We start from the raw sequence: 19,609 nt of genomic DNA on the forward strand, positions 1-19,609 counted from the left end.
AGCAATGACCCATTTCATGTGAGACTAAATATAGTCACGCAAAATATTTTTAAGCTTTAAAAATTCTGAGAGGATTTTAAAAAGTGCTTTTGTTCTGTAGTTGCATGCTTGTGACAGTATTTAAATTAGGAAGTCTCCTATGGCCTGGACTGTGGGTGCTCATGTGTTTATTTGTAAAAATTATAATGCCAAGAGGCAAAGGGGGGAAGGCAGGCAGTGGCATTTAGACCAGTCCAGGATGGCCAGAAGGTGACACTTACCCGAGACCCGAAGGGTACTCACTTTGATCTGAACAGAGCAGCATGGGGCACAGACCAGGTCCAGGGCAGGGCTGGAGACTTCCAGACCAGAGGAATGGCTGGCAGGTGGGAGCAGTTACAGTTGATGAAAACACCAAACTCTGTCATCAAATCCTCATCAGTTAACGATGGGCCGATTTGCACTGGGACCGGGGAGTACACTGCATGGGTCTGAACAAAAGTGTGACAGCATTGGTATAAGCTGGAACATTCCATGGAGGTGAGATTTGGAAAAGGGGTGCACACCTTTCATCTTGCTGAAATATTGGAGTGCATTATTACATTGCTCAGTTTCCAATGAGCTCTTCACTGCTGAGCCATGCTTGGAATAAAGGCAGAAGTCCTTCTCCCCTGACCAGCCTCTCCTTGCACTGCCTCGGCAGGGCCTGCTGGTGACGGTGAATGGCAACCCAGTGGATTACCACACCATCCACCCTAGCCTGCCCGTGGAGAACGGCCCCGCCAAGGCTGACCTGTACTCAACGCCCCAGTACCGCTGGCAGCCCTCGGGTGAATCCTCAGGTAACACGGGCGGGCTCCATCTCATTCCTACGGTGTCTTCCTTAATGTGTTGCTTATCGGATGTGTTTTTCCTCTTTTAATAACAGTGTTATCCTCCGTGGTCAGCACAAGAAAGTTCATTTCCTGAAGTTCTGCCCGTAATTTGAGCCAGCACATTGCTGTCTGGCTTTTATTCTTGTATGCAAAAGAAAGGGCACAATTGAGAGAACACAGAAAAGATAAGAGGAGAAAAAAATGGGTTACAAGTACCTACTTACTTATGGCATTAAACATACGTGCATGTCATTGAAGTTGCAGATATGGTCAACTAGCTAAGTACATGAATGCTTTAGTTAAGAGCCCTTTGTCATTTATTTTATTTTTTTAAAAAGATTTATTTTTATTATTTTTTTTATTGGAAAGGCAGATATACAGAGAGGAGAGACAGAGAGGAAGATCTTCCGTCCGATGATTCACTCCCCAAGTGAGCGCAACGGGCCGATACTATGCCGATCCGAAGCCAGGAGCCTCTTCTGGGTCTCCCACGCGGGTGCAGGTTCCCAAAGCTTTGGGCTGTCCTCGACTGCTTTCCCAGGTCACAGGCAGGGAGCTGGAAGGGAAGCGGGGCTGCCGGGATTAGAACCGGCGCCCATATGGGATCCCGGGCGTGCAAGGCGAGGACCTTTAACCACTTGCGCCACCGCACCAGGCCTGTCATTTATTTTAAAAGGAATAGGAAAGAGTCGCTGCTTGCATAAAGGTGTTTTTCTCTCTTCCAGTTTATTTGGTTGAAGGAAAGTAGATTATTATTAAGAGAATCTGAGAACTTGACATTCAGACTAGCATTTCATTCATCCAGCAACTGGGAAAAAAAAAAAAAAAACACTTTTGGGATGATAACTACTACTATAAACCTACGGGTCAGATCGAAGAATGAATGTTTCTAGAATCTCCTGAAGAGTGTGCGCATCTGGCAGCGTTAGCCCCTCGTTCTTACAAGGCAGCAGTTGGTAGCACCTCTGCTGTCATTTCCCTGGCCAGGGCAACCATCCAGTCACCAGTCACTAAAGACAGGATCAGCTTACTGTGCGGCGGGTCGGGGGAGTACATGCAGTGAGCTGATATAGGTGGCAGCAAAGTAGCAACGGAACTACAGTGGATCTTTGTCTCTATTTATGTGGAATTAAAATGGGAATTGTCAGATGTTCTCCAGGCTCAGTGAATGCCAGCAGCTATCAAATTTGCATTAGTGGAACATTAAGCTAAGCTTACTCTGAGGGCCCTCTTGCATAATTCTTTAACAGGCTTAAGCCGAAGATCTGTTCTTCATAATTCTTTATCAGTACTTCCTCCAGCTGCACCTAACGGGGACAGCTGGGTTGTCCTGTTACCCAACATTCCCCTTTTAAGATCACAGCAAGGTCAGTCCCCTACACAGACACACTCGTGCACCAACCCTAAAGGACACCTGTAGGCTCCACAGAACATCAGATTCCACCAATTCGTTACTCATTTCTGTGTCTTACAAGCAGTGTGTGCTGGTTTGCAATTCAGACTTGGCCTGAAAAGCCGGTGGCAATGCAGTGCCTTCCATGTGTGGACTCTGCGGGGTGGGCTCCGAGTCACACAGGGCATCTGTGTGATGCAAGAGCTGGCCTCTGTGATGGCCACCACTGACAACTGAGCAGCCCAAGGTCTTCTAGCTCACATATTTTACATGAGGACAAATACCCAGGATCTGACTGCTGACCAGGGCCACCCAAACATATACAGATCATCAAATAAACTTTTAGATGTGAAATAAGAGCTGGAAAGTTGATCCTTCTAACATATTAACTCTCTGTCCAGGACACATCCAAAGGGGTAGGTACCAAACCCCCTACCCTAAGATAACAAAATTTCTGGACACCAAGTCCCTTTTGTAACATGATGTGGTACTTACACACATTCTCCCATTGACTTAAAATCAACACTAGGTTATTTATAACTCCTAGCACAATGTAAAATGTTATATAAATCATTGTGACACCACTTAATTTATGAAATAATGACAAAGAAGTCTACATATCTTCCCTACAAGATACAATATTATTTTTCCACAATTCCCACTTTCTGTTTGGTTGAATGCAAGCATCCGGAACACATAGCTACAGAATAAACTATACACAAAAACACCACAACCAGAGAGCTCCCTACACATTCCATCCGCGTTTCCATCGCTGCTGCTGAGCTAGGGGTTTTCCTGCAGAAACCCTAGGCTTAGGGAAAGACAGTGGCCCAGGAAAGTTGGCATCACATCCTCACTTGGGAGCCTGCCAAGGATGGCATGTGAATTTAAAATGTTATCTCAAAAACTTTTTTTTAAGGGACGAGGAAGAAGCATGGGAGGTTGAGATTGAGGAGGAGAGAGGGTGCTCTTAGAATGGTATCTACCAGTCCCGGCAAATCTGTTAGAAGCTAATGGAAATTTTAAAAAGTTAAATACAATAAGCAAAAAACAGAAAGCATTGATAGAAGAATTCAGTTATGCCAAAAATTACTCATGTGTTATACTGCCTGACACGATGAATTCCAACTGTTTTATAATCAATCGTTAACGTCCCTGCCCATCTAGAAAAGAAAGATGAAGATGAGGATGAGAAAGAAGAATTTGAAGAGGAAAGAAGCTGTGAGGAAAAGAGAAGCGTGAAAGTCCACGCCATGGTCTCCGTATTCCAGTTTATCATGAAGCAGAGCTACATCTGCGCCCTCATCGCAATGATGGTAGGTGTCCTGGGTACAGCAGGTGCTGCACCTGGGCACGCACTGCCCTGCTGGTCCAGGTCGCACGCACTTCCCTGCTGGCCCTGGTGGCGCGCATTGCCGTGCTGGCCCTGGTGGCGCGCATTGCCGTGCTGGCCCTGGTGGCATGCACTATCCTGCTGGCCCAGATGGCATGCACTATCCTGCTGGCCCAGGCTTCACCATCCTTGCACCACAGTACAAGGATTTCAGATTCCCTGCTATGCCTGAGCACAGGGTGGTCAGTTATGTTATGTTATATTAATTTTTCATGGGATTTTACAGTGCAGATTGGACAGACCTGTCCTCTTTAAATACAAATCTTAATGCATTCCTCCCAAATGATCTGACCAGGGCAGACTGTCTAAAGACAGATTAGATTATTTTTCTAAAAGTTGTTGAAGGTATTCAAGGGTAACATAGCCAGCTTTTCTTTATTTTTTTTTGGGGGGGGGAGGCTTTATTTATTTAGTTATTTTATTTTTTGATGATTTTTGCATAGTTGATTATGGTGATAAGGATTACGGGAAGGTAGGTGAAACCATTATTTCCACATTCTTTTTTTTTTCTTCCTGTATCTGGGGGTTGGGGAGACAAGGGGAGAAGCCACACCCAGCCTCCCAAATGTCTCTGTACCCTGGGATGGAGGACAGCCACCCAACACCATCCTAATGTCCCCAATGTGGGGCATGTCTGAGGGTCCTGCCAAGGGGTTTTGATAGTTCAACAGTTCTGAATTACTGCTAATTTCTCCACTCCAAGCACGATGACATTTCTCCGGAATCCACTGGTTGACATAGTCCACATTAGATTCTCTGTTTTCTCAGGTATTCACTGCCAACACTTGGTTGGGGTAGTTGATCAATTTGGTCTGTCCCTTGTCCTCTCACGGCCAGCTTTTCTTTCTTTTGGGAAGTGAAAACTACATCCACATCTTTTTTTTTTTTTTAATTATCTATTTGAAAGGGAGATGGAGAGGGAAACAGAGAGAGAAAGATTTTCCATTCAGGGATTTATTCCCCCCGCCCCCCGATGGCTCCAATGGTTGGACCTGGGCCATGCTGCTGGATCTGGTCTGATCCAGGAGCTTGATCATAGTCTCCCGTGTGAGTGCCAGGGACTCAAACTACTGGACCAGCATCTGTTGCTTCTCTGATGCATTATCTAGAAGCTGGGTTAGAAGCGGAGCTGCAGAACTTGAACCAGTGCCCCACATGGAGTGTAGGTGTTGTGTAGCCCTCTAAGCTCCGAGGCTGGCCCTAGAGTCCTCGTGCCATCTTCGCTGTAGCAGCACTCAGCAGATGCAGTGTGAAGCAACCGGAGTTCCCCAGAGCCCCCAAGCCTGAGTTCTCAATTTGAATTTTGAGCTTCATTTGGGGATTGCCAACTCTATAATTGTTTTGCGTTTTCATTTACTTATTTATTTTATTTGAAAGTCAGAGAGCCAGGGAAAAGACAGTGAGGTGTATCACCCACCGGTTTCCTCTTCAAATGTCAACAACAGTGTGGCCAAAGCCAGGAGCGAGGAACTCCACCGGGGTCTCAATGTGGGCAGGAGGACTCAAGGACTTGTGTCATCCTCTGCTGTGCGTTAGCAGGAAGCTGAATCCGAAGCAGAGCAGCGAGACTTGAACCAGCAGTAGGCAGGTTTTCCAAGTGGTGCCTTAGCTGGTTTATCCATCTCACTAACTTCCCCACATCAAATCATTTCTCTGCTCTAGCCTTACTTCTTAAAACGTCCCTTAGGTTGACCACTACTGTCAATTACTGATCTCTGTTACACAGTGGCTGTATTATTCAGACAATTCACAATCCTCATCCTGAATTCAAAAAGTACACAAGTATACACCTTTTTTTCTTCCATCTGCAAGTTGAGTTTGGATTTGTTCCTCAGTCAAATCATAAGGTTCTTTTGACTACACACTTTGTTACTTAATAACAATGCAGTCTTTCCCGAAAGCTGTGAGCTTGCGTGGCCAAAGCACTGATGTTTTACAAGCGCCAGCCCGTGATGGGGACCCTCACCGGCCCTCACCGGCTGCTGCCTTCTTGTTAAGCATAGACTAAAGCAGAAGTCCTTGGAGGGCCCAAGTCTGTTAAAAATGACTTGTTCATCTTATTGTCCAGATAAGTTCAGCGGTTTCTAGGGGAGACCTTCTCTGGTCTGAAGGTAGAGCTAACAGAGTAAAGTCCCGGTCGGTTAAAAGCCCCTACAAAACATCAGCAACAATTTACAATGTTATGAAATTGATTGACACAGTATTGAGTAAACAAAATGTTAAAAGTAATGCAAGTTCGATTTTTCACAATGCATGGATTGAGACAGTATCAATGACAGGTTCAAAAACAAATAAATCCACAAACAAATAAAATTACTGGTTAAATTAAGGCAAATATGTGCTGAACTCTATGCAAGGTATATGCATGCAATGAATGAATCCCAATTGAACTTCAACTGTGAACATGCAGCAAGGTGGAGGAATCCACCATGGGGGTAGGGTTGTGGGAGGGGTAGGGGGAATCCCAGTGCCTATAAAACTGTATCACATAATACAGTGTGGTTAACAATAAAAAAAAATGCAATGGAACATTAAAAATAAATAAATAAATAAAATCAAGGAGCCCCAAGATCAAGGCATGAGAACAAAAAAAAAAATGACTTGTTCAGATGTAAAACGGCATGCAGATTAGTATCTCGGACCACTTCAAAGCTACACAGGAAACAGGAGTGGGGATTTAGCTCTTAGTTGCGGCTAGCAGAAGGCCAGATGGAAAGAGGTACATAAAAGGAAAGAGAATTTTTTACTAGTTCTCATGGCTGGCTTTTCTCTCTCTTTATGTTTCCAAACCAGAACAGAGTAGGGGAAAGAAATCTGCTGGAATTCTGTGTGAAATTTATTTACCCGGACCACGTGAAAAAGTGGTATCTTCATTTCATATTGCATTTAACACATCATCAAATGCAGATACCTTAAGCATGTTATTTAGTGCAAAGACATTCAATGTTGCCTTACCTTTAATAATTGCTATTTGCAAGAAATAATATTTTTGAAAAAATTGATAACAGTCATGATTTCATTTTAATAAAACCTATTTTAATTTCGAGTTTCTGCTTGGCATGTAATTTTTAAAACATTGTGGTTGCATTTCTTAGAAAGATGTATTTCTTTGACTAACAGAGAAACAGAGAGAGAATTCCACACGCATTCACAAATATACAGAGAGAGAGAGAGGGAGAGAGAAAGAGAGAGAGAAAGAGAGAGAGATTTTGCATTTGCTGTTTTCCTCCCCAGTGGCCTCGGTAGCTGGAGCTGGCCCAGGACAAAGCCAGGAGCCTGACATGCCAACCAGGTCTCATTTGGGTTGCAGAAGCCCAAGGACTTGGGTCATCTTCTAAGAGCTGCTTTCCCAGGCTCAGCTGCAGGGAACTGGATCAGAAGCGGAGTAGCCCAGACTTGAATAAGCACTCTGATATGGGGAGGCTGCTGGCGGGGGCTGTGGGCGCCACACTGATGGCCCCATTCAACATTCGAAATAACACGTGATTCTTTAAGGGCGAATCTGCAATTGCTGAGAGGAAACCTTTGTCCTTTGCTGATTTCTTAGTTATCTTGTACCTGACTGCTTTCCAGATGCAGAACAGGCTTCTAGATGAAGTGTTGATAGTTCACGATATTCAGAAACGCAGTGGATTTCAATGAGTCCCAGATAGAGCTAGAAAAAATTTTTTTCCAGAACAGGCAAGCAAACAAAAACCTAAAACCCAAAGTGTTAGCAGAGATCGTGGTAAGAGCTAACAGGTTTCCTGAAGCTAATAGTGTTTGTGAGCCTGATGTATAAATTGCTCTGCTCGCTGCCAACTGAAAGTTTAAGAGGCACAGAGGAACATGGGGTCTGACCCATGTAGGTTCTAACCCTTACAGGACTGAAGCTGGGCTGTCTCACATTAACTGGGCTTTACCTGGGGTATGTGGAAGCCCAACATACAATTGTCTGATTTCTGTTGTGTATTATTGTTAAGGTTGGTCTTTTTGTTTGTGTGTCACTCTTTCAAATATATTTTTAAGTGTTTATAATCCTTTCTGAATAGCTGCTGACTCCAAGCTATGTTAGGAAAGGGTAGATAATAATGAAGAGCAGTGAAGGGTAGATAATAGAAACTGTCACGTGGAGAAGTGAGGCTACATTGTAGTACACATCTCTACTCCTGAATCCAAGATGGACTCCCCAGGAAACTGTTAAACGATCTTGACATTGGGATGCTGGACTTTCTCTCTATGCCTACAATGTCAGGATACACTTACATAGCAGAATGATGGACTTGGGACTGTTGCTGAAGGACCAAGATAATAATATAGGGAAGCTCAAGCAGGGGGCGGGGCGTGGAATTTGGGGAGGAGGGAAAATCCCTGAGCTTATTGAACTGTATCATGAAATCAATGTATTATGCGCACACGATTGTGCTGTTTTGCGTGAAGTCAGCTCGTCTTTGCACAGCAGGACACTGCACGGCGTTGACTGGTCCTTTTCTCTCCCGTGAGGCTTGGAGCATTACTTACCACAGCTGGCTGACTTTTGTGCTGCTCATTTGGTCATGTACTCTGTGGATGATTCGCAACCGGAGGAAATACGCCATGATCAGCTCTCCTTTCATGGTGGTGTATGGAAATCTACTGCTGGTGTTGCAATACATATGGAGCTTCGAACTTCCAGAAATTAAAAAGGTCCCAGGATTTTTGGAAAAGAAAGAGCCAGGAGAACTTGCTTCGAAGGTAAATGAATCGGAAGTGGGTGAACCTATGTAACTGTGACATGGAAAATAAAAATTAACAAATGCATGAGTAAATAGGAAACAAGACAATAGAAGGGTGAAAATCACAATAATGATTGTACCAAGCAAAATCTTGTTAAAATGATCTCCAAATGATCACTACCTCAAAAAAGAAATATTTGAAACAATTTTTATTGCTTGGCAGTCTCTGAAACATGAACCATGCCATGCTTTTTTTTTTTAACTTGGAAAGTTAATGCTTTCCAATCAAAGAAAGATTACAGTATAAATTACAGTATATCAAAAATAAATGTGGAAATCAGAAAATACAATGTAAAAATATAAAGGTGTCACAGAACTTGCTTTGATAGATAATCGGTTTATAAAAAAATGACTGACTAAATGATATGTCTTCATTGGTAGTTAGAGTATTCACACACTTTCCATTACTCATTTATTTTCATAGGTCATGTGGCTAGTTCTTATTTGAGAATCTTAGGCGTTCTGACTTAGCAAAGCACCAGATTATAAACACACATCCCCTGGCTATGGATGCCTTTAAGACAGCAAAAACAGTCCTGCATGTGCTGGATGAGCCTTGAAACGTCCTCCTTTAAACAAAGCAGAAAGTTAACATCCCTCAAATGATGTCCACTTACCTCACGCACAATTTGCCTTTCCTGGGAGAAGACATCTTTAGCAGAGTTGATCACCATCACATATCCGGGCAATCAGGAATCGAATGGGGTGATGAGCACACACCTGCGAAGACACATCCGTGCAAGAGGCTTAATGATGAAGGGCTAAGCACTTGCAGGTGCATAGCAAGGGCAATCCGAGAGGAGGTGGTCATTCCCTGCCTGCACAGGCCAGCAACACTTGACTCATTCTTTCATCCATCCCTGGCACTCCAGTCCTGCTCTCTCTCTCTAGCCATGCTGTTGACCACAAGGCCCTTAACGCACTCCAGAGTCACCTTCCTGTGACATCACTTTCATTCTCTTCCTCTTTCCCCTTAAACGCAGATACACATCACAGTAACACACAGCAGTTCATTTTTTCTGTTAAAGAAATCCGGGCTCTTAAAGGCAGTCTAAACCTGTTCCTTCAGACTGCTCAAATCCAGTTCAAGCTAACTGGAGGTGCCACTGAGATTTCTAAAAATGTGTGCCATGACCCCTGACTCATCGAAAATTAATACTTGATTGGGAGGGAAACGCTATTTGGGAAACTGTTGCTCATGTCTTAAAAAGAATTTCTGGAAACCTGCGATCTGCACTTGCATTTTAAGGCACCCAGGATCCGAAAAAAGGGGGAAAAAGAACAGGGCAATAGTTTGCCGTGGGCTTTAGATTCATAGCTCTTCAAGCAAAGGATGTTTGTTTTGTTTTGTTTTGTTTTTTAAGATTTATTTATTTATTGGAAAGTCAGATATACAGAGAGGAGGAGAGACAGAGAGGAAGATCTTCTGTCCAATGATTCACTCCCCAAGTGAGCACAATGGCCGGTACTGCACCAATCTGGAGCCGGGAACCAGGAACTTCTTCCGGGTATCCCACATGGGTGCAGGGTCCCAAAGCTTTGGTCCATCCTCGACTGCTTTCCCAGGCCACAGACAGGGAGCTGGATGGGAAGTGGAGCTGCCGGGATTAGAACCAGTGCCCATATGGGATCCTGGCGCGTTCAAGGGGAGGACTTTAGCTGCTAGGCCACGTCACAGGGCCCAGGATGTTTGTTAAAATGTGTAATTAAGCACAGAGCAATCTTGATGAATTGCAGAGCGTTCAATGAGTCCACGTGGCAGAGCAGTCTGCCTGGGGTCCTCTCAGGCCTCCATGTCCTTGGGCACCCAGGTCTGACCGAGTGGCAATGTTGTTGAGTGCTCTCATTCCTGGCTGCATCCAGCTGCGTCCAGTGGTGCCTTCCAAAGCTGCCTTGTCACTCACCAAGCAAGTGTCACTTCTAAGCAAGAAGCCCATAAGTCCTAGTTCCTCCTAAATCCTAGGAATGTGCAGAAGAGATAAAAATTTTTTCCCAATTTACAATCAATTCTCAACAACTTTCAGAATGATAATAGCAACTTTTCCAAAGGACCAGCACGAAACATATTTACAAGAAATTTTTGGCACTGAATTATAATGAAAGCAAATGACAAATGGGCATTTATGAATAGTGAAATGGGCAGTCACTCAAAATGAAAACGAACTTATTCATTTGCCTATTTATGTTTTTCACTTCTTTGGCAAGTATTGCATATAAGCCTACTGGGAACCACCATGAGCCACCACGTCACATCCTCTAGGATGGCAAAAATCCAAAAAGAGAAAAGCAGACGGCCCTGAGGGAACTGTCAGCCACTGCTTGGGGAATGCACAGTAGTAGGGCAGCACTTTAGAAAAAAAAAAAAAAAAAGAACTTTACTCCTTAAATGCTGTCAATTCCTCCAAATACTAATTATCCTAAGATTGTCCATTTCAGTCCTAAGTTTGTATGTCCAAGAAAATTGAAAATATATATTCACACAAAGGTTTGTCTGCAAAGTGCCTGTCACATGCAATCAACTAATGACTGGCTATAAAAATCTATTGTATTTCCATCCAGTGGAATGCTGCTTGATGATAAAAATAAATTAAGCGCTTTAAGTTGTTAAAGTATAAGTGAACCTTACAAATATTATACGATCAAGAAGCATAAAAGAGGAGAACTTTTACATACTTCCTGCGTGAACTAATAAAATCGCTTACAAAAGAACACATCTGATTTCATTTATATGAAATGAAGTTGATCCCTAGGGATAAAAAGTGAACTAACGGTGGATGAGGACTGGGCAGCTTTTGGTGATGAAAATATTTTTAAATTCATTGCAGTGAGTTTGCACAGATCTGTGGGTAGTTAGATATATAGTTGATAATGAATATGTAACAAATCATATAAGTATATATTTAGAAGTATATACATACATAATAATAAACAGTTAAAAAGGAGAATTTGACACTTTAAATTGTGAACTGTATGCTGTGTGAATTATATATCAGAAATACATAAACCTGGTATCAAAAAAACTACCATGCGCCAGGTGCCACATCCCTAAAGAATGGAATCCTCCATAATCAAAAGGGTTTTTTTTTTTTTCTTCTAGTCCTAAAGAAAATGTTAGTGTAAAGTCTGAGTACTTAGAGTATTCCTCATTTACTTTGACAGAGTAGTGAGCCTGTGGAATTGTATTTTCTGCAGGACAGTTCCTTTTTCCCAGCTCAGAAGCCCTCAGGATAAGGAGCTCTGAATCCAAGAAGCATCACACAAGAAGGCCATCTTCCTTTAATGATTGTAGTGATGTCACTGTCAGGGGCAAGTTGGTCACGGATGAGCACGTTGGGGGAGCCCAGTTGTTAAAGCTGATGGCCAGCGTCATCTCTGGGACGTCGTCAGGGCTGGTTGACCCCTAGCGCCCTCCAGCAAAGGTTGTGCGGGAGAAGAAACTTCCGTTTGAAGCCAGGCAGCTCCCTGACTCCAGCTCAGATAAATTTAAAAAAATGCAGTTTCTTGTGCCCACACCAGAACCTGAAAAACAGAAGCGGCATTGGTTGAGATGTGTGAACGCGGCTTCATTCCTGTTTTGCTGGTTCTCTGCTTTCAGATTCTCTTCACCATCACCTTCTGGCTTCTGTTAAGACAGCACCTCACAGAGCAGAAGGCCCTTCAGGAGAAGGAAGCCCTTTTATCAGAAGTCAAAATTGGAAGTGAGGAAAATGAAGACAAAGGTAAAGGCCAGTAAATCCCGCGTCGGTGGCGATTTGGGGCTCAGCGCCGTGGCAGAGAAAGAGCACAGGGCAACTTTGGGGGACACCTGGGCTGCACATGAACCGGGAGCGAGGAGTGACAACATCCTGGAGTGGAACTTGCAGGGTCCCCGTGGGAGTTCACAGGGACTTTGAGAAACATGTCATTGATTCTTACACAGGGAAAGACCAAGTAGTATTAATCAGGAAATTAACTCAATTCTTTTGCAAAATCAAATGGTTTTCTGAAAAAGAGCATAGTATCAAGTAAAGAATTTTTAAAGGAGCGTGTTTTCATACAAAAGCTTCAAAAAGTTCAAGGAGCACGGAATCAAAAGATAAGTTTATTTTAGTGCTGAAATTTGGGAAATAAGTGTATAATTTTTACACGATATACTTTTCATATGCATATTTTTCATCCAATTTTAAAATGCATTCTCACATTTTCTTTTTTGTCATTTTAGACTATGTAGGTAAAATGAGAATAATTTTCTTGCTAAGTGTACTTAGCTAAGTGTACTTGCTAAGTGTACCTGCCAGTGTAAGCTCGGTGATGGTAGAATCCAGTATGAGACTGTTGGTGAGGTTTGGTAACATTGTTTCTGAAAAAGAGGCTGTATTTGTTTACAGAAGCTTGGCTGAGAGCCATGAAATTAATCAAGGGGCCACGCTGGAGCACAGCATTGTTTCAAAAAAAAAAAAAAAAAACTTGGAAAAGAGGAAAGGTTTGTTTCTTTCACCTTTTGGAAGTCCAAGGCTGAGAGCCACACTGATCAGTCTGTGAGAGTGAAGGATGCATGGTGGGGGCGGCCGGAGGACTTGCACCTGCTGGGCCAGGGAGAACAGAGTGGTTGGACTCAGCTCAGGCCTTTATAACCAATGTTCACATGAGCACCGCCATCTGAGGGCACACCCTGGGGACCTGAGGACCTCTCCTGCTGCTCACCTTATGCAAACAGCAGCATAGGATTCAGTTCTTGTCTTCTTGGTACTATTACGACTTTGGGTTTCAGCATCCACATTTGCTTAGGAGCCACAGCATAATCGGACTACAGCTGCAGTGTTTGTGAAGTGACAGACCAAGCGCCCAGCCACCCACAGTCTACCAGACCTTGCCTTAACTTTTGCTGCATTAGCGACAGTTCATATATTCTCACCACACTCGCTCATGTTTGGCTTAATACTTACAGGAGACTGCTTTGTTTCTTCCTCTTGCCCCTTAATAGTGTAATCAAATTTGGACACACTAGCATCCAGAACATGACACGGACCCAGGCACACCCTCATCCGCCAGACGGTCTGCTCCTGTTAATTGTACCTAACAACATCACGTGATCAAGCAAGCTTTTTCACCCTATGTGTTGTCCCTTGTCAGTGTCACTAAAGCGGCAGGTGCCAACAATTATTAATATTAGTCTATTATCATTCATTAAAAAAATACAAATGGAAGACTAAACTAGAGTAGGCCAAATAAACTTAAATACCTTGGCAACCTTAATTAATGAGACGACTCCATAGGGAGCGCAGCACTTTAAGCTGGTGCTTGCGACAACGAGAACTCAGCAGTGCCCATTGGAGTCCTGCATACTTGACCCACCAGCAAGCTCCCTGAAAACGAAGCTAGGCAGCATTGGAAGATGAGCCAAGTTCTTGGGCCAGACCCCAGCTGGCGTGAGGAGGTCCCTGTTTCCGCCTGGTTGACCTGGCTGTTGCAGCAATGTGGGCGTGAGCCAGCAGGGAAAGATCTCTCCATCGTATCTCTCTGTCATGCTGCCTTTTGAAGAAATAAGTCAATCTTTCAAAAGTTTTAAAGATGAATAACCGTGAGAAAACCAACACACACCGCGAATTGTGTGAGGTTGTGTCTGTGTGTAGTTTCCAGCTTAACCCCTGAGTTGCTTTGCAGGAGCACAAGCCTGATATGAAGTTTAAACCTTGCCTATATAAATTTGGATTTCTGGACTCAAAATTGATTAAATTAACTTTTTTTTTGAGAAAGATTGGTTCATTTGAGTTCAGAAATTCACTTCATTCTCCCTGCCACTTTGTGAATCCACTGGTTGTTTGAAAACATTATTCAGATTTTAAGTAACCTTGGTAACAAGGAGACAGGCCTCATATGTTAGAATATGTTAAATTAGGATAAAGCAGGTTTTTAATTCCAACAGGTTTATAATTACTTTGCTTATGGTTAAATTGTAATTATTCTTTCCACTGATTTATATTTGACCCTGCCATGCACTGTTGATCTTGAAGTATCCTTTGCATTGCCAAGGGTTATGAAACAATTCAAATTTGAAAGTGAAAGAGTTATTTTTGTTGTTGATGGTACTCATTTATTTTTCTAGATTCAGCCCTAGAAAGCTATCCTTATATCAGAAGGAATGATGTTGCAAAGCGATTAGCATAAATATATTTTCAAACTCATTTTCATTTCATTTGTATTTCAAGAAGGTTGTGAAAATTGACATTAGTTATGAAGATGTCCTGGTTTATTAGAACAGGCTGAACTCATTCAAATGAAATAACAACTCACCGAATGCCTGTTGCCCCGCATGCGTCATGCCTGGTCCAAGTGTGGTTGTAGTGAGGTAACACACAGCTTTCTGTTTGAAGATGAGGATCTTCACCACCTTCCTGTGGAAGGGGAGCCCCAGGCCAAGGAGGAAGATGAGGAAGCAAAGGAGGAGAAACCCGAGAGAAGAAAGGAGGTGGAGGAGGAGGAGGTGGAGGAGGACGACGAGCAGGACATCATGAAGGTGCTGGGCAACCTGGTGGTGGCCATGTTCATCAAGTACTGGATCTACGTGTGCGGGGGCATGTTCTTCTTCGTGAGCTTCGAGGGGAAGATTGTCATGTACAAGATCATCTACATGGTGCTCTTCCTCTTCTGCGTGGCCTTGTACCAGGTGGGTGACGGTGTCTCACATCTCTCCCGGGGGCACCTGGGGCTCCCCCTTGCAGAGAGGATCATCCAATCCCTGAGCCCACGAGAGCAAGTGATGGAGGAAATCAAGATACACTCTGTCCTCAGAATACCAAAGTGGGACATGACTCTTCGGTGTGCTCGTTTTAAAATTCTAGTTCTTAAAGATCCAGGAAAACAAAACCAAAAAAAAAAAAAAAAAACCACGTGCAATTTTTCTAAATACTTAAGAATAGCAAAGTCTGGATAACTATGTTTAAGAGTTCTGGCTGAGTGCCCTTGTGTTCCAGGCCCATAGGCGTGTGCTTGTGTGTATGTAGTTGTGAGTTTGTGTTCCCATGTATGTAGAATGTGTCAGTTGCCTTAAGATATCATGAATTCAAACTTGTGCAAGATCATACTATGAGTCATCCTCTCGTAAAGTCACCTGTAAGTTATTAACAAACAATATAACTGTAATTAACAACAGAACGTTATCCATGGCCAAAATAACAACCCCATGGAAACCAAAGAATTTCTGAATGGTTTTAACGCAGGTATTTCTTGGTGAGTATCTACAAGTTTATAATAAGCAGAGATCTTAAACTCTGTGAGAGTTTCCTATTTTATTCCTGTGCTATCTCTAAATTTCATAACAGAGGATGCGGTGTTCTCTTAACCACAAATTCCACGAGGATAACAGATAACCAACATATAATTTCTTAGACTTCAAAGCATTTATAAAAAAGTGAAATTTGAAGCTGAGCTTATTTCTGCACAAAAATCTTGAAATGCATGGATTATTTTTTCAAAAGAGGTGTTTTCATCAATTCTTTGCAGGCCTTGTAAATATTTTCTGTAATTAATGTTATGTAATATTGTCTATAATTTCTGTTCTCAAAATAACTTTGCAGTATTTTGGAGGCGAGAGCAGAAGCTCTGTGTAGTTCGACAACTTACCCGGAGGTCGAATGAATGGGATCAAACTTGTATCCACCCAACTTCAAATGGGAAAGGTTAAATAGACTTTATTTTCAAATTGGTCTACAGATAATCCTTTGTCTAGAAGACCTTTTGTGAACTGCCCTATAGTTTTGTTTTCTCATGGATTGTTCCACATCTGCTTTGCAGGTGCACTACGAATGGTGGAGGAAAATTCTGAAGTATTTTTGGATGTCGGTGGTTATTTACACCATGCTGGTGCTGATCTTTATATATACATATCAGTTTGAAAACTTCCCAGGCCTGTGGCAAAATATGACTGGATTGAAAAAAGAAAAGTAAGCAAGTTGGGTGGTAAATGGGTCATGGAAATGATACGAGCTGGAGTCAAAAGCATGCGGCTCCAAACCTCACCAAGGAAGACTGGCATAAATCACGGTGCCGGCACATGCTTTAAGCTTACGGAACACAGAGTTTATCATAGTCTCATCTGTAAGTCCCACTGGCCTACCCCTGAGCCTGGAACACAGTAGGTACTCTATGAATAGCGGTCAAAGCTTGATGGTCCACCCCATTTCCATGCGAGGACATGTCTAAGATCAGGTCCATGTGCAATTCACCTACTGAGCACTCGGCCGTGCTTTCTGCACTACAAACAGGAGCTCAGTTATTCAGTTCACAGGTGGATGTGCCAAATCCAACAGGGAGGCTTCAAAAAGCTCACGGAAACAATGAAATGAAACCCTACTTTATTTATTGCAAAACTTTTTGAAATCCGTGCATAGCTTTTTCATAATACATGTTTCTCGTGAACCTGTTGAAGCCCCTCCTATATGGCTTTCAGTTTTGCACACCAACGTGCATGTATCCTTTCATTCCATTTCCCACACACTTTTTTTTCAAAGATTTATTTTTTTATTATTTTTTTATTGGAAAGGCGGATATACAGAGAGGAGAGACAGAGAGGAAGATCTTCCGTCCGATGATTCACTCCCCAAGTGAGCGCAATGGTCGATGCTATGCCGATCCAAAGCCAGGAGACTCTTCTGGGTCTCCCACGCGGGTGCAGGTTCCCAAAGCTTTGGGCCATCCTCGACTGTTTTCCCAGGCCACAGGCAGGAAGCTGGAAGGGAAGCGGGGCTGCCGGGATAGAACCGGCGGCGCCCATATGGGATCCTGGGCATGCAAGGCGAGGACCTTAACCACTTGTACCACGGCGCCGGGCCCCCCACACACTTTTAAAAGTGCCCACGAAGAACTGCATTTTGTTTTTTTTAATAGCTGAGTAGTATTCCATGGAGTAAATGAACCAAAGCTTTCTTATCCAATCTTCTGTTGATGGGCATTTCGGTTGCTTCCATGTTTTTGCAATTACTGATTGTGCTGCTATGAACATAGGGATGCATGTTGGTTTGTCGTAAAACGGGTGTTTTGGATATATTCCTAGGAGTGCTATTGCTGGGTCATATGGTATGCAGATTTTGAGTTGTTTGAGTGTTCTCCAGACTGATTTCCATAAAGGCTGTACTAATTTGCAGCTCCACCAGCAGTGGAGTAGGGTTCCCTTTTCCCCGCATCCTCGCCAGCAAGCATCGTTGGTGTTCTTGTTTATGTGGGCCAATCTTACTGGTGTTAGGTGGTACCTCATTCCCCCCACCCCTCCCATACCCCTCCCCCCATGGTGGATTCCTCCACCTTGTTGCATAACCATAGTTCAAGTTCAGTTGAGATTCATTCCTTGCAAACACATGCCTAGCATAAAGTTCAGCGTCTTATTGTCCAGATAAGTTCAGTGGCCTCTTGGGGAGACCTTCTATGGTCTGAAGATAGGTCTGAAGATAGGTCTAACAGAGTAAAGATCCGGTCAGTTAAAAGCCCCAACAAGGCCTCAGTATCAATATACAACATTATGGAATTAATTGACATAGTATTGGGTAAACAATATGTTAAAAATAATGCAAGTTCCATTCTTCGAAACATCTGGGTTGAGACAATATCAATGACAGGTTCAAAAAATAACAAACAACCAAACAAAAAATTACAGGTTAAATCAAGGCAAACATGTGGTATCTAATCTTTTGGGATTCGCTCATTTCCCTTAGTATTATAGTTTCCCCCAGCGCCTATAAAACTGTACTACATAATACAATGTAAGCAACAATAAAAAAAAATAAATAAAAAAAATAAAAGTGCCCACGGATAAGGCATCAAGCATTCTTCCTTCCTGTTGCTGAGCCTTTTGAATCTAAGGACTCGTGAGTGCCGCAGAGAACATTTCTGTCGATGCCAACAGAGTCATCAGGATAAGATGGTGTTTCCTGGGCCTGTGACACCTGCTGCCAGCTCCTGTATAATGTGTGAAATCAGTGGAAAAAATCTCATCAGAATGGGTCCTGAGCTGAACATACTACAATGGCCAGGGTAAAAGTTCAAGAAGAAAGAATGACCCACAGCTCAACAAACACCTCTGTAGGACTGTTTTCAATATGATTTATGGAACACTTTCCTGACCAGGAAGAGGAGCAGTCTCAGCCCCATGGGACTTATAGTGTAGCACAGGACACAAGAAAAACCCACTTGGTATAAGCAACTTACGAAGCAAGCAGTGAACAGAGTGGAGAGTAAATCGTGGGGGGATCTACTGATGAACGAGGGGCGCAGGTGGTCTTTGGGGAGACAGCGGGGGAGCAGGGTGGCACCAGAAACCAAGACTGTTTCACAAAGGAGTTGGGGTTGAATTCAGTGAAGACAGGGGCCATCATAGACATGGGTTGATTGGGTCGGTGGAGGAGAAAGCCAGCTTGGATTGGGTGAGGGAGTGGGGTGTGATTTGTTGTGCAAGTGTTATGAATGGACAGGTGGAGGACTGGCGCTCGCATTCGCTTTGTTGTCTTCTGCAGGCTGGAGGACCTTGGCTTGAAGCAGTTCACGGTGGCTGAGCTGTTCACGCGTATATTCATCCCGACCTCTTTCCTCCTGGTGTGCATCCTACACCTTCACTATTTCCATGACCGCTTCCTTGAACTCACAGACCTCAAGGCCATCCCCAGCAAGGAAGACAACACCATCTACAGGTGAGCAGGCAGGACACACCTTGCTGGGGAAGTCAGCTTTGTCACCTGCACAGGAGCTCAGCCTGGAGCTTTCTCTGAGTAAAAAGTTCAGGACAAAGTTGTGAGTTTGAAAAAAAAAAAAAAAAAGGACAGAGAAAAAGAGAAATATATGTTTTTCTTCTTGCTGCACAACAGATTTTTTAAAAATCTGAGGAGATGCTAGCGATAAGCAAATTTACCAACAGGAAAATCACCCTAGTGTTAAAAGTTGGCCAAGGGAGCATTGTGGCACTGCAGACTAAGCTGCTGCCTGCGACGCCGGCGTCTCATATCAGGGCACTGGTTTGAGTTACAGCTGCTGAACTCACCATTCAACTGCTGTGAAAATGCCTGAGAAGGCAGCAGAGGATGGACCAAGTACGCAAATCCTTGTCTTCCACATGGGAGACCCAGATGGATTATTTTTTTCTGGCTCTCAGCTTAGATTGTAGCTATTGAAGAAATGAACTTGTGTATGCGTCTCTCTCCCTCTCTCGCTCTGTGACAACCTGCCTTTCAGTTACTTGAAATAATGTGAA

The 19,609-nt window shown here is 43.3% G+C and overlaps 1 protein-coding gene across 3 annotated transcripts in view; it reads left to right on the forward strand.

The window, feature by feature from the left end:
- The window catches only part of PIEZO2 (piezo type mechanosensitive ion channel component 2), a 410,674-nt gene that overhangs the window by 297,794 nt on the left and 93,271 nt on the right, over positions 1-19,609 (forward strand). For 2 of the 3 annotated variants that reach the window (XM_040979221.1, XM_040979223.1), the window contains exons 11-17: positions 683-821; positions 3,415-3,563; positions 8,123-8,353; positions 11,990-12,113; positions 14,748-15,040; positions 16,168-16,316; positions 18,879-19,052. In XM_040979221.1, the coding sequence (XP_040835155.1) occupies positions 683-821; positions 3,415-3,563; positions 8,123-8,353; positions 11,990-12,113; positions 14,748-15,040; positions 16,168-16,316; positions 18,879-19,052 (1,259 nt within the window). Of the gene's footprint in view, positions 1-682; positions 822-3,414; positions 3,564-8,122; positions 8,354-11,989; positions 12,114-14,582; positions 14,586-14,747; positions 15,041-16,167; positions 16,317-18,878; positions 19,053-19,609 lie in introns of all 3 variants that reach the window. The other variant, XM_040979222.1, reaches the window with a different exon arrangement.

Source organism: Ochotona curzoniae, unplaced genomic scaffold, assembly GCF_017591425.1.
Source record: "Ochotona curzoniae isolate NIBS_2020 unplaced genomic scaffold, NIBS_Ocur_1.0 contig_3176, whole genome shotgun sequence".
NCBI lineage: Eukaryota > Metazoa > Chordata > Mammalia > Lagomorpha > Ochotonidae > Ochotona > Ochotona curzoniae.